Source organism: Simochromis diagramma, unplaced genomic scaffold (genome assembly GCF_900408965.1).
Source record: "Simochromis diagramma unplaced genomic scaffold, fSimDia1.1 OVJJ01000483.1, whole genome shotgun sequence".
In the NCBI taxonomy this organism is placed as follows: domain Eukaryota; kingdom Metazoa; phylum Chordata; class Actinopteri; order Cichliformes; family Cichlidae; genus Simochromis; species Simochromis diagramma.
This window is the reverse complement of record NW_024386835.1, coordinates 4,529,824-4,542,905: the sequence shown is the minus strand read 5'-3', so window position 1 is coordinate 4,542,905 and position 13,082 is coordinate 4,529,824. Positions and strand designations below refer to the sequence as shown.

Here is a 13,082-nt window from a genome sequence, read left to right as displayed (position 1 = left end):
TACCAGATGACATCTTACTTGATTTATTGTGTTCAAAGATTTTCAGAAAACTTGACTTCTGACCTTGACCTTGAGTTCAAGGTCACCAAGATTCAAACTCATCCAAGATTTTTGGTAACTGCAACTATGGTATGAATTAGAAAATCCTACTTTCTCGAGCCGTCGTATTTCTCTACTTGGGTGTTAACGCCATCCACCAGCTCAGGTAGGTGATGACAACATGCTGCCAGTCTTTAGCTCTCTTCCACAGTGTCTCTTTTGTCCTGTCTCCCTGAGCCTGGTTCTGCAGGAGGGTTCTTCCTGTTAAAAGGGAGTTTTTCCTTCCCACTATCGCCAAGTGCTTGCTCATAGAAGGCATCTTTACCTTAGAATATACAGCGCCTTCAGGCAACTCTTATTGTGATTGAGCTCTCTCTCTATATAAAAAAGAACTGAATTGACTGATGATGATTAAAATTTTGGATACAGCTTCTGCTTTGATTGATCTATTGTATATGCAGTAGTAAACTCTCAGACTTAGCCTGCACACCTTTTGTTAATTGCCTCTTGAAAGTTAGAGTCCTACAATGCTAGCTGTGACCACAGTATCCTGTCCAGCTTCTGTTCGCTTACCTGTCAGCATTAACGCTCCTGTTAGTAAGTAGAGAGTAGTTAACATGAATAGGTCCGCACAGCCGAGGGATCAAGTCTCGGGGTTGCTGGGGGAGGAGCTTGAGAGCATTGCACGCAATTGATTTTGAGCACAGCAAGACAGAGAGGACACGACATGCAGTTAGTCAAGGCAACCACAGTGAGGCTCATAGCTACATACAGAAAATGAACTAGGTATTGCTTAGTATTGTAACATACCTTCAGGTTGAAGCTGTTTCTTGGATGCCAAATTCATAGAAGGCGGCATGGACATGGACGGCATGCGGAAGCCAGCTGGCAGCGTTTCCATGGAGCCTGCCATCATCCCCAGCCCAGTCCCTCCTTCACGTGCCCGAAACCTCTTGCGCCATGATGGAGAGCGTCGAAAGGACTTGTCATCTCCACTCTTCAAAGACAGAAAAGCAAGGTGAGGAAATTTGCCTTCTTCAAACAACACTGTATTTGATTTATATAGCAGCTTGAGAGGTACCTCCTCGAGTCTGCGGTCAGTCCCTAAAGCTAACAGGTTGTTGAATTCCCTCTCCAGAACCTGTCGCGCCTGAAAAACAAAAACCCGTTGAATACAGTAAAACAACCTCTAAATAAAGAAACACTTTTTGGTTGAACATCCATCAATCAGTACATCCCTTTTCTTCTGCATATCCAATTCAGCGTCGCAGGCAGGCTGGAGCCTATGACTTTTAAATATAGACAACTGGGCCAGATTGCTAATGTGTACTGAAACCTGGCCAGAAAATAGTTGAATTCTGGGTAAAGATACCTGTTCACTATACAAAAATCGAATGGGTAAAATGTGTGAGATATTGCAATTTGAAATTAAACACAACTTACTGGTTTATTTTAGGTTTAAGTCAATATTCTGCACAGAGACTTTGTACTTTTTTCATAATTCCTTATAAAATGGACAAAACTATACTTTCAATTTTGTTATAGAAAAATCCAACTTTTCTTCCCCTAAAAATCAGTTCAGTCATTCCATGTCGAGTGTAAGGAGTCAATCTATTTTCTTTTATATCCACCTGTGTGTTCTGCATAGGAATCTGCAGGATGAGTGCTAGGCTGCTGTAGTCGAAAGTTTCATCCAGAGCGACGAGCGCTCCATGAACGCCACTCTCCAGCAAGTTGCCGCTATACTCCCTCAGACCAATGGACTGGACCCAGTGGATCACCTGCTCATTGGTCCACACCAAAACATCTACAATAAAGGAAGAATAAATCCGATACATGGTACATACCAATGCTGACAGACTGTCAACATTAATCTGTCCCAAAAAAGCTGTGACACTGTGTAAAATTTTATGTATTATTAACATTATTATATATACCAGAAAATTGCACAAAAATTGTTAAATGTTGAGACTGACAAATGTTATTACTTTTTAATATACTGTATATGATTACTGTGAATGATTAATATATCCAAACATTTTTTTAAACAGACCACCCTGAAGTAAAATAAATGTCATTTGTAGAAAAGTTCAGAGAAAGCAATAGAGAGATAATGTGCAGGTCCACATAGTGTCAACTCACGGGCACACTCCCTTTGTTCATTTAAAGCACAGCTGTCAGCCAGCTTTCAAAGTTGGAACAGGCGGGGTGTGTGCATGTGTGTGTGTGTTTATGCGTGTGTAAACACGGCAGGATTCTGATCTGACACGACAGCTGAGTCAAGTTCATGTGCTGAACTCAAGGTCAGAAGAGCGAGAGGTCTGGCTAGGTCTAAGTGTGTGCATGTGTCTGTGTGTGTGGAGAACTTTTGGCAAGTGAGGTTTTAGATCATAAGATTGGCTTTTTGACAGTTGAAGGAGCAGCTGTTTGAATGCTCAGTCCAACCTGACGCTATCAGATAAAACCACTAGGTGGTACTCTGGCCTGACGAGACTCTCGATGTGTCGATGCGTGCTTGCTTATGAATCTGTGTTATGTTTTTTTTATCACTATGTGTGTATCAGGGTGTGTGTAAACTCTACCTTTCATGTCATGTTGGCTATCCTCTCTCCGCCGCTCTAGGTCTTTCCTGTCATAATTGAGTCTTTTCAAGCACATAATCCCATACTGCAGACTAGCCCTAATACACAGACCGACACAAACACAGAGCAGCACATATACACCATTAGCCTCCTCATCTCCATTGCTAATGCACCCAGTTAGCAGATGAAAGAGAAAGCGGATCAAACAGAAGCTAAGCTAATGGCCACAGCTACAGACCTGTGGAAGCTGTCCACCATTTTGAGGTGGCTCCTTAGGTCCTTCTTGGTCAGATGGTCCAGCATTCTTGCGTCCACCAGACACTCCATGAAGTAGGAGCGGTACTGAGGCAGACCAAGGCTGGGCAGCCATTCATTTCCTATCCACTCATGATTCATGTCTCCATATGCCAAAGTCTGTAAGGGAGAACAGCATCCAATGATGAGTGTAACAGAAAGATGAAAGACTACAAAAACTGTCTGTGATATTTTTCACAGGGAATAATTTGGACTGAACAATGTTTATGGCTCCATTTTACATATCTATTACTTCTATATATCACGTGTATATATTATCGCTTCCACTGCATTTTATGTACATATATTAAAAAAAATCTGTCTTCTAGTGTATTTTACTTTACACGGTACCACTTTTACATAGTACAAAATATCTATCTTTCTCTATCTATCTGTCCCTGAGGCAATCTGGGTTATGCTAATATCTTAGTGGTACACTGAGACAAATAAGTAGCACTCATGTTTTTCTTAGCCAGAAATGTTTTCAGTGCTTTTTATACCCCTGTTAACAGACGCAAGAATGCTAACAACAGACTTAATATTTTGTTTACATTCAACAACAGCTGCTGGTTAAGCTATATAACCCACCTATTAATAGGTAGAAAATAATTATCACTTCATATCATTGTTATATATTTATGTCATACGCTATTGTTATTTATATATAATCTGAAAACAAAGTTGACTTAAAGGTACAGTCATTCATTTTTGAGTGTTTATTTTATTTATATATACACACTGATAATTACATCTTCCAACAAACTGATGGATCCTCATAAACTTAGAATTACTCCATTAACAAATACATAGAAATAACTGCTGGTTTGTGTTACCCCTCCATCTTGTATACAGTGGTGGACATGGAGATCGCCATTTTTCCTAATCGAGTTTTATGCATGTGGCCAGAGACCGGCCACAGACGTAGAACGCCAGTTTTATATCCTCCATCAGAATGAATAGATATGGACACCTGGCATATCGACAGCTACAGATCGCCCACAGATGATCGGCAGCCAGAGTTTTTTGTCCTATAGCAGCCACCGTAACTGAAGCGGAAGGGTGAGTGCAATTTTCTATCTACTGATATCTATTGGTTTTATCTATTTTACACACTGTAACTTGAATTGTAACTTTATTTAAGTGTGTACCTGTCCAGCTATCTACATGGGGACCACTTTGAGTTTTTGATCATCAAAGTGAGGACATATCAAACAGTGAGGACCCGAATGCTAGTCCTTAGAGTCCTCACACCCTTTCACACCAAAGCCTGTTTGAGGTTTATAACCTTTTTAGGTTTAATATCAGATAACAGATAACAATAGCACTGAGAAAGTTATAAGGAAGGGGCAAAAGAATGCGTTATGTTGTCGCATGTCCTCACAAGAGTAGCCACACAATTGTGGCAATATCTGTGTGTGAGCCTCTGTACACTTTCACTCTGTATGTAGACAGATTTTTGCAGATCAGCAGCCTCACCTGTGCCCAGCTGCCTTCCTCATTCTCCTGAGTAGCAGCATGGTAAAGATAATGTTTGAGTTAGAGAGACAGGAGCTAATCAAGCACACACATACTAAACATTCAGAAACATACGCACGCAAGATCTTTGCAGTAATTACATATCAGCACTCATAGTATTAATTGACCTTTGCATGAAGACGCAGATCACATGACCACAGTTTACATCAGTTAGCATCCAATCCACATACAAATACCAGCAGAAGCATTAATGCATATTAGTGTATGGTTTAGTCGACATTTGAAAGGGGTCTTCCAGGAGAGGACATATGTGTGTCACGGTGGGGACAGTGTGAGCGTGAGAGGGTGTCAGGTGGGGGTAATGGGGAAGGGAGCACCCAGATGGTACTAACCGCTTTAGTGGAGGAAGCCAGGTTCTCCATCTCTTCATGAGTCACCCACACATTTCCGGAGGACTGCTCAGAGGACGAGAATACACCCAAACACACACACACAGACATGAAAAAAAAAAATCATGCATACACGCAGGCGCATACAAACACACCCAAGAATGCACTCATGTATATTTTCACACATTTCAACCCCCACGCACCCACACACACAGACAAAAAGACACACACACACAGAGACAAACATTGTGTTGAGTGATGCCAAGGGAGGGAGTGTATTTCAGGCAGGTAGCTTGTAGCTTTATCTGGCACTAGTTGTGTGTTGTTTCCCCACGGTAACCCATGCAATTTATGGCAGCTGAAAAGGACAAGTCAGCCTAGTTGAAGGCATGAATCAAGCCTCTACTGCAGTCTGAACAGAAGCACAAAAAAAGTGTGAGGAGGCATCACTTGAGAGTGCAGAGTGAAGCTTAAGACGAAAAGTGGATCAGCTTTTGAAAAACTGTTCATGTCACATTCCTGGATTTTTTTTTCTTTGCTCGAGGAGCTTATTTACTCATGTATTAAGTATTTATGTTTGCATAATTACGTGCCTGTAAGAAACATTTAGTTGTGTTATCTGAGGTGCAGTGGGTGTGTTTGTTTACCGTTCTGGAAGTGAGCGGCGCAGAGGGGCTGGTGAGAGAGACCATCTCCTGGATGGCCAAGCGGAGTTTGAGCCGGTGCAGAGGGTTGCTGATGCCAATCTCCCGCTGGATCTCTGTGTCTGACAGAGCTGACATGATGGCTCCGCTCTTCACGTTGGCACGACAAGCTGCCACATACCAGGCTGGCATACCCACCCACAGCTGGTGAGAGTCATCAAGACATTCAACGTCATTACCACTCTCCCCATAAATGGTCATAATTATAGAAGAAGTTAGTGCAGATCAGGCCACGTGTCAGCTCGGTAATTGATAATACTGCATTCCCCTCCTACAGATGGCAGCCTGGCATAAATAGAGGTCACTTTTATGGAAACTGGGGAGGGTTTACAGATTAGTGGAATACCTCTAGCCATGAGACAACAGTAGGCCCATCCCACTGAGCAAATGGCAGGCCTTTTTTTCTTGCATCTTCCAGAAGTTCATGCCTAAGAAAGGTATTAAAAGTAAAGGCAGACGTGTAAGTAAGTAATAAAAAAAGATGGCTTTCTAAATCATTTTAGCAACAACTGAAAAACAAATTGATCATTACTTTTTCTTCAGTCTTCGGTCCCTCTCAGCCTGCGTGCCCAGTTTTCCCAGAGTCATAGTGTCACCGATCCCCATCTCAAAGTCTGAAATATGACACCCTCAAAATATTGATTCTTCATACTTGATAAACATAAAGCACAGATTTTGAGTAAAATGCAACTGAAACATATAAAATCAAAGATTTATTTATCAGTCAAATAATTAATCATTCATGTAACATTTTATATGGTACTTGTGTAACAAAATGACATGGAAGATTTACATGTAATTAAATTAGTTTAAATAAGTATATGTGTCTCTTTCTCTGTAAATGTACAATCACTCATACAGTGTGGATGAACGTGGGCAGTTATGTGGTTTGTAGTCTGCAATGTACCTGATAAAGCTGGTAGAGGCTGTCCTTCCCTGCTAACAGTTTGGTCCATTCGTCCCTTCTCTTTTTTTCCAAACAATCGCCCAATGGATGATTTGATTCCTTTCTTCTGTTTGCTGCAGCAAAGAGTAGCCAAAATAGTCAACAATAATTTGGTGCCCACAGAGGACATAGTAGTATGTTTTTGTTAAATCTGGTACTTAGACCTTTGCCTTGGTCCTCTCCAGTGTGACACAGTTTGTCTTCATTTACTCGCTGCGTGTTACTGTTAGTGTGAGCGTGTGAATGTGTGTATTTACCCTCGTCCATCCTCCAAACTGCCAGTGAACTGGGCAAAATTGGTTTCCAGCCGTAAACTGCGGGGGGAAGAAGGAGGTGATGTCTCACACTTGATAGTTGCTTTGTCCACTTCCACTGGGGACTGAAAAAAACAAAGGTAACTCAGCTTAGATGGAAAAGTAGACAGTGAGACAAACAGTCAAAAAAACCCAGACTGTTGGATATAAGATACATTTGCAAACTTACTGCTACTTTCCTTCTGTGTTTTCTCAAGTCGCTTGGCTAAAAGAAAGAAAACAGCACATGGTAAGATCACTTTTGTTTAACTTCCACATACTGCTGTCTGTGTGTATATGACAGGCTTAGCGCGTGTGTGCTTTCTGACCAGAGTCATTATGCCTAGATGGTGGCTGGTATTGCGCCCGTGATGTTTGGGTGTAGAGTGGCCGCTGGTGGGTGGGGAGGAGGATGATGCCAGGGACTGAGCAGTGGCGGAAGTGGGCAGGGCCCGTGGTCGTAGCGTCACATTGAGTCCGTCCATGCTGCCGCTGTTCACGCGAGACTCAATCTCGTCAGAGCGCAGGTCTGCAGACTCCCTCTCTACCTGAATCATCCTGGTCACACGCACACGCACAGATACCCGGTAAAGTCGAGCACTTGGCCTGCTGTCTCTTAACTAACTCGTACGTTACAGATAATATATTTGCAGTGATCGATAAAGTAATTTAAAATCCATAATAATTACTTTCCTATTTACTTTGAATTTTTTTTTCATCTTTAGTTCTTGTTCTGCACGCAGTGATAAAATGTTTCTTGTTTTCAGTAAATCTAGGAAACGGTAATATATGATATTAAATAAACTGGTTAAAGTGTGATGAAAAAGAGCAATAATCCCAAAATAATGGATATAAAACACCATTAGTGTAACTACGATTTTATTGCTTTGAGGGAGTGTGGCTCCTTTGCAGCATAATCAGCAGCTACTTTGCAATTTCTTTCCTGCAGCATATTGTGAGGTGTCAAAAAGAGGACCTTGTTTAGTATAAACTGTTAAAAAAAAGAAAAAGAAAATAGCATCCTGTTTCAGCAGGAAAAATGTTCTATCAACTATCAGGTTCTATCAACCTGAAATCATCTCTGTGTCTATTTTTTGTATACAGTAATTGCATTTTGTTTTTGCCTTCCCCTTGATGATTTACTCACAACTATACTTCTCACTTTTTTCTTTTTTGCATTTATCCGTTGACTCTTTAAAAGCTCTTTTAATCAGGAAGTTGAATTCACAAAGTCCTGAATGATCAGGTTTCATCGCATCTTAAAAGCCTCACAGTACCATATTATTACAATAGAGCAGCCTTACTTGTGGTTCATAGAGGTTCCAAAAGTAGAGGCCGAGCCTTCAGCTATCCTCTTGCATGGAACCAGTGTCCAGACCTTTTTTTTTTCAGAGCTAAACCTTCCCCAATGCTTTTAATATTAAGATTAAAAGACGTCTTTTTGATCAAACTTTCCATTATGTGTGTATTAGATGACCTTGAAACACCAGTCAGTTATGCTGCTATAGAGTCAGCCTTCTGGAGACCTCCCATGATACACTGAGCACCTCCTCCCCTCTGCTTTCCTCTCTTCCACTGTCAATGCATTTATTATATGCCAGTAGCTTTGTGCCTTCTCTCTGGTGTAGTTTGTGCTTTGTCCTTTATGCTTTTTTGTTATCTTTTTGTGCCCTCCTTTCTCTCTTTGGTTACTCGTCTACACAACTGGTCACAGCAGACGGCCTCTATTCCTGAGCCTGGAGGTGTCTTTTTGTTATAATGAAGTTTTTTTGTTTCCACTACTGCTTGCCCATAGGGGATCAGTGGATCATTAGTTTTCTATCTGTATTATTATAGGGTCTTTACGTTACAGTATGGGGACCTTGAGATGACTCTAAATAAAATGTCTCTATCGGTCATGGTGCATTCTGTCTGACTCCGGGCCTTTTTTTTCAGCACCTTTATTTAGTTGCACAGTCGTCATCATGTTCCTTTTCATGTAGCTGGTTTGGTATTGTATTTGGTATTGTGAACTTTTCCTATCTGTATCTTTTTTCTTGGTGTTGCACCTATCCCAACTTCCCCACGGGGACTGAAGCTGCAATGTAATGTGCCTGTAAACGCCACCTTATCTCTTCATTGATAGCATCAAGCTGCTCCTGCAGCATGAGGGCCAGAGTCTGAGCATCTGATTGACCACTGGGGGAAAGCAGGGCTGAGCTAACATCATCATCCAGGTCTGACTCTGCTTCGATGTCGCTGCCAAGGAGGTGGCTGACGCTCCCACGCAGAGATGGGTAGTCCTGTTCAAACACCGCACACACCTAAAGAGAGCATATACACATTGGCATACGCACACCAACAATGGTTATTTTTTAATACAACACAAATACAACACATCCTTGAAAAAAACACATATAAATATACATAAAGAACGTGTTGCATGGATGAGTCCTGATTAAATGCAATACACTTAAAAATCACTATATGACACTTGTGGCCAGCTATGAGAATAAATGGATGAACAGGAAACTTACATCACACAGCATGTCCATGGCAGCAAGTGAGAGAGACAGGAAGACACAGAGGTTAGTAGAAAATGGGAAGTTAGGCATGAGGATCATCACACATCAGCCAAGCACTGACACTTACTAGCAAAGCAGATATGAACCTGGATTAAGCACCCGTAAGCAGCTGCATGTGGTTAGAAGAGCAGTTGAAATGAGATCTCGATCTCTGCAATCATGTTTGTGTGTGCATGCAAGGAGCTGTGGGGTTTCTTTGGGGATATGAAAAAAAAAACAAAGAAACAAAAAACACAATAACCACCTTGTTTGGGTCGTCTCGCAGCGCTGAAAGTCTGCCCTTTTGTGCCCGCCTGATCACAGTTGTGCTGTAGTGGCCATCCTGGCCCTCAACCACGGAGAAGCGAAGATCGCTGGAGCTACCCAAGTGAGATCTGCAATTTTATACGTGGAACAGATCAGAAAAAATGACAGATAGTACGGTAAAGTACAAATGGTGGTATGAGGGAGGACAGAGGAACGAGGAGGAACGCAGAGGAACAGCTATATGTACCGAGGGTGAGTTCCATCTCCAAAAGCCCCACTGCGGCGTTTCAAATGGTCAATCTCATTTCTTAGCTTGTCAATCTCTCCAATCAGACGTTCCTAAAGGAAAAATGGAGGCATTATGGACAATAGATTTTTTTTCTTAAGCAAAAAATAGCAAGACTAAGGCTAAGTAAAAGTCCAAGTAAAAAGTCTAGCTTACAAAAATATTTTATCAAGGATGAATATTCTATTAAGTATTAAAGAAAAATGTGTGCTCAGCCTTAGAACAACTAAAGTACTACATGGATATTGGTTGTTTCTGCACTAAATATAAGAAAAATAGAGACATATTGACCTGACTCTGTGTGAAAGTAACAAAATCTTCCAGATCACTGTGCCATGCCAAAATTAGCCTTGCTTATAGCAAATATTCCCAATAGGTTTAACTAACTCTTGAAGGTGGTTAGCTAGTTTTTAAAGTGGAGGTCATTTCAGCTACTTTTTGTATGGTTGTGGGAAATTTAATCCATAACATGACTTGATTCATATCACCTCCTAAAATTTGTATGAAATTAAAAGAGTCAAGACACATGGACATGAAAACTGTATTTTTGTAAAAAGTCACCGGTTATTATGAGGCAGGAATGTTGAAAGCAAGAAGACAATTGTGTTTTTTTAATGGTTTTTAGGTGATTCACCAAAGCCATACTAACCCTGGTGTGGTGAAATTCTTCAAGTTGTTTCTGGCAGTTCTCGAGGTCCTGAATGAGAGCGTTCTGAGAAAAAACAAAACAAAACAAAAGAAACCAGACATGACCCTGCATCTGAACAGATCTGTCCTCTAAGAAGAACATGTCTTGTACTGCGCATTAATTTGGTTTGTGAACCATAAACAACAACAATATGAGATGATGCTGTTGCTTTGATGAGCGCGTGTGCACAGGCCTTGCCTTGTCCTCCAGGGCAGCCATGCGTTCTTTCAAATGTAGCTGCAGCCTTTCATTGGACTCGGTGAGCAGACGATCCACAGTGTCAGATAAACGCTTGTTGTGCTCCTCGTTCATTTTCTCCCTCTGACGAGCCTGATGAGCAGAGACGGAGAAACCAGACGAGGGGAATGACATCATCAAATTTTCTCTTTGATACAGACTCAACATGGGTGTATTTATGCAGCTAATCAGGCATCTCTACACGGATTAAAGGATGAAGTGTGTATTTAGCCCTAGATCACCAGCTGCCAGATATAGGTCTTCTTGGCCAACAATGGATCTAACAGTCTGAATGATTTAATTACAGTCATTTACATCATGATAAAAAAGGGGGGTTAAATGGCTTCTCTTAAACGTGAAGCGCTCTGCTTAATATGTACTCTGCAGTAATTTAATTCACCTAAATTGACATGGGGAAACACAAACACCCATCTGCATCCTCAGAAAGCTCTTTTTACTAAATATAGTCATGAGATCGCATGGAGAGAGAGAGAAATTAGCCTTGCGTGAATTATTCAGAGTCTAAAGATAGCAGCCAATCAGTCTTATAGGGGAGAGGGGTGTGTGTGCATGTGTTGCAGCAAGATATGTGAATTTGGTTTGAATTCATGCAACAGTGCACCGGGAAAATAAAGAACTCTTCTTGAATGTGTGTTTCCAGTGTGTTTGCGTATGTACACGTATGCATGAGGGAGCACACAGCCAAGAGTCAAGGCATCCAGCTAATGTGGGGCATCAGCCCGCACGTGCACACATTATCGTGAGAGGTCAGAGAGAACCTGCAGGGCTGCTGCACACATACACACAGGCACACACACCCTTCCTAGCTCCTGGTTCTTCTCCTCCAGTTGTGACTCCAGCTGTCTGAGCCGCTCCTCCACGTTGCCATGGCGTTCCTCGGCCTGCAGGGGGAGACACGCACATGTCTGTACAACTGCCTCAAGAGGAACACTGCTCTCCTGCAATCTTATCTGTTTTTTATTTGTAAGCCATGTGAATCTTGTTATATCAGTAACATTTGCAAAAGCTTCTACAGCTTTGTGTGTGTGTGTGTTACCTTGGAGAGCGCTGCCACTCTCTGTGCCAGTTCAGCCTCTACCTCTGGCAGTGTCTCAGCCTTCCTCATGGTCTGTGCCAGCCTCTGCTCTGCCATCTCCAGCATCTCCTGCAGCTGGCGCACCTTCTCCTCACTCTGACAGACAGACAGACACACACACGCGCACACACACACACACACACGCACGCACACACACGAGTGATATTATTGCAATCATAAGAGAGGTGTAATCAGTCTACTGCAGCGAGTAGCAAGGACATAACATATGGTCATTCACAGAGGATGTTGCTGGTGTTTCCCATGTGGAGCTGAACTTAGATTCACCCTGAACTACACATGAACCTCGGAGCAGCGTGTTTCGATTGCTCACTCACTGACGATAATACTCTCCCAAACTTTAAATGTATTTTTGCAGATGGCCGAGGCATGAAATATTAAAAAGAAATAAAAACAGCACACTTAATACACACTGGATGCACAAGTAATACACTTATGTCACAGTGTATCAAAATAAATGTGATATTTCTGGTATCCCTTAACAACACATTAACATTATAAAACAGTCAAGGATGCCTGAATACAGCAGAGGAATGAAAACATTCTTAAAAACGGACTGAATGGCTGTTTATGACAGAAATGCCTACCTTGTTGTTTGTTTAGGAAGGTGACATTAAGCAGGTCAACCATCATCTATTTCCACTTAACTTTTGTTTTAAAAACAATTATCTACAAATGCATGTTTCTGAATGACAATTATGCACTCAGCCTGTAATAAAGCTCATTATGCAGACTGTTGGGTTTTTAACTGTGTGTGGCTAATGCTGCCGAGTGTTACCTGTCGGTGCAGGGAGTCCTTGGTGGCCAGTTCGTTTTCCAACTTGTCGTTGAGGTCGTGGATGTGTGTCGTCTCTCGCTGAGCAGCCAGATAGCGTTTCTCCAATGTCGTTATCCTCTCCTCCATATCTTCTCTCTGCAGGTGGAGAAACACAACATTAACAATCAAGTCATATAGTAACAGTCAATCATGTCTACTACACTTGCAGGGAGCAAATGTTTTTAGCTAAGCTTTAGTTTTTATCCATCTCCAGGTTTTCATCAGTGCGTTTTTAAACATTCAAGCAAATTGAAACTGTACACTGATCAAAATGCCTACGCTGCTACACTGGACCAAGATGGAAGTGACTGCTAAGTGATCCTTGTTTACTGCTTATACTGTACTTCTCCCCTGTGTATAACCAGATAGATAGTATACCGATTTATTTTTCAGTATTCAGTTAATGT

At 41.7% G+C, this 13,082-nt stretch overlaps 1 protein-coding gene across 8 annotated transcripts in view; it reads right to left on the bottom strand.

The window, feature by feature from the left end:
- The window catches only part of ppfia4 (PTPRF interacting protein alpha 4), a 64,939-nt gene that overhangs the window by 1,919 nt on the left and 49,938 nt on the right, over nucleotides 1-13,082 (bottom strand). For 3 of the 8 annotated variants that reach the window (XM_040029222.1, XM_040029223.1, XM_040029228.1), the window contains 23 exons: nucleotides 12,637-12,771; nucleotides 11,802-11,936; nucleotides 11,563-11,646; nucleotides 10,706-10,837; nucleotides 10,469-10,531; nucleotides 9,781-9,872; nucleotides 9,532-9,661; nucleotides 8,830-9,026; nucleotides 7,053-7,281; nucleotides 6,914-6,949; nucleotides 6,688-6,809; nucleotides 6,392-6,504; nucleotides 6,017-6,098; nucleotides 5,831-5,912; nucleotides 5,428-5,628; nucleotides 4,784-4,846; nucleotides 4,392-4,418; nucleotides 2,860-3,035; nucleotides 2,622-2,719; nucleotides 1,671-1,846; nucleotides 1,121-1,189; nucleotides 850-1,036; nucleotides 613-710 (listed from right to left, as the gene is read on the bottom strand). In XM_040029222.1, the coding sequence (XP_039885156.1) occupies nucleotides 652-710; nucleotides 850-1,036; nucleotides 1,121-1,189; nucleotides 1,671-1,846; nucleotides 2,622-2,719; nucleotides 2,860-3,035; nucleotides 4,392-4,418; nucleotides 4,784-4,846; nucleotides 5,428-5,628; nucleotides 5,831-5,912; nucleotides 6,017-6,098; nucleotides 6,392-6,504; nucleotides 6,688-6,809; nucleotides 6,914-6,949; nucleotides 7,053-7,281; nucleotides 8,830-9,026; nucleotides 9,532-9,661; nucleotides 9,781-9,872; nucleotides 10,469-10,531; nucleotides 10,706-10,837; nucleotides 11,563-11,646; nucleotides 11,802-11,936; nucleotides 12,637-12,771 (2,688 nt within the window). In that variant the 3' untranslated portion in view covers nucleotides 613-651. The remainder of the gene's footprint in view (nucleotides 1-612; nucleotides 711-849; nucleotides 1,037-1,120; nucleotides 1,190-1,670; nucleotides 1,847-2,621; nucleotides 2,720-2,859; nucleotides 3,036-4,391; nucleotides 4,419-4,783; nucleotides 4,847-5,427; nucleotides 5,629-5,830; nucleotides 5,913-6,016; nucleotides 6,099-6,391; nucleotides 6,505-6,687; nucleotides 6,810-6,913; nucleotides 6,950-7,052; nucleotides 7,282-8,829; nucleotides 9,027-9,531; nucleotides 9,662-9,780; nucleotides 9,873-10,468; nucleotides 10,532-10,705; nucleotides 10,838-11,562; nucleotides 11,647-11,801; nucleotides 11,937-12,636; nucleotides 12,772-13,082) is intronic. The other 5 variants (XM_040029225.1, XM_040029224.1, XM_040029226.1 and 2 more) reach the window with 5 other exon arrangements.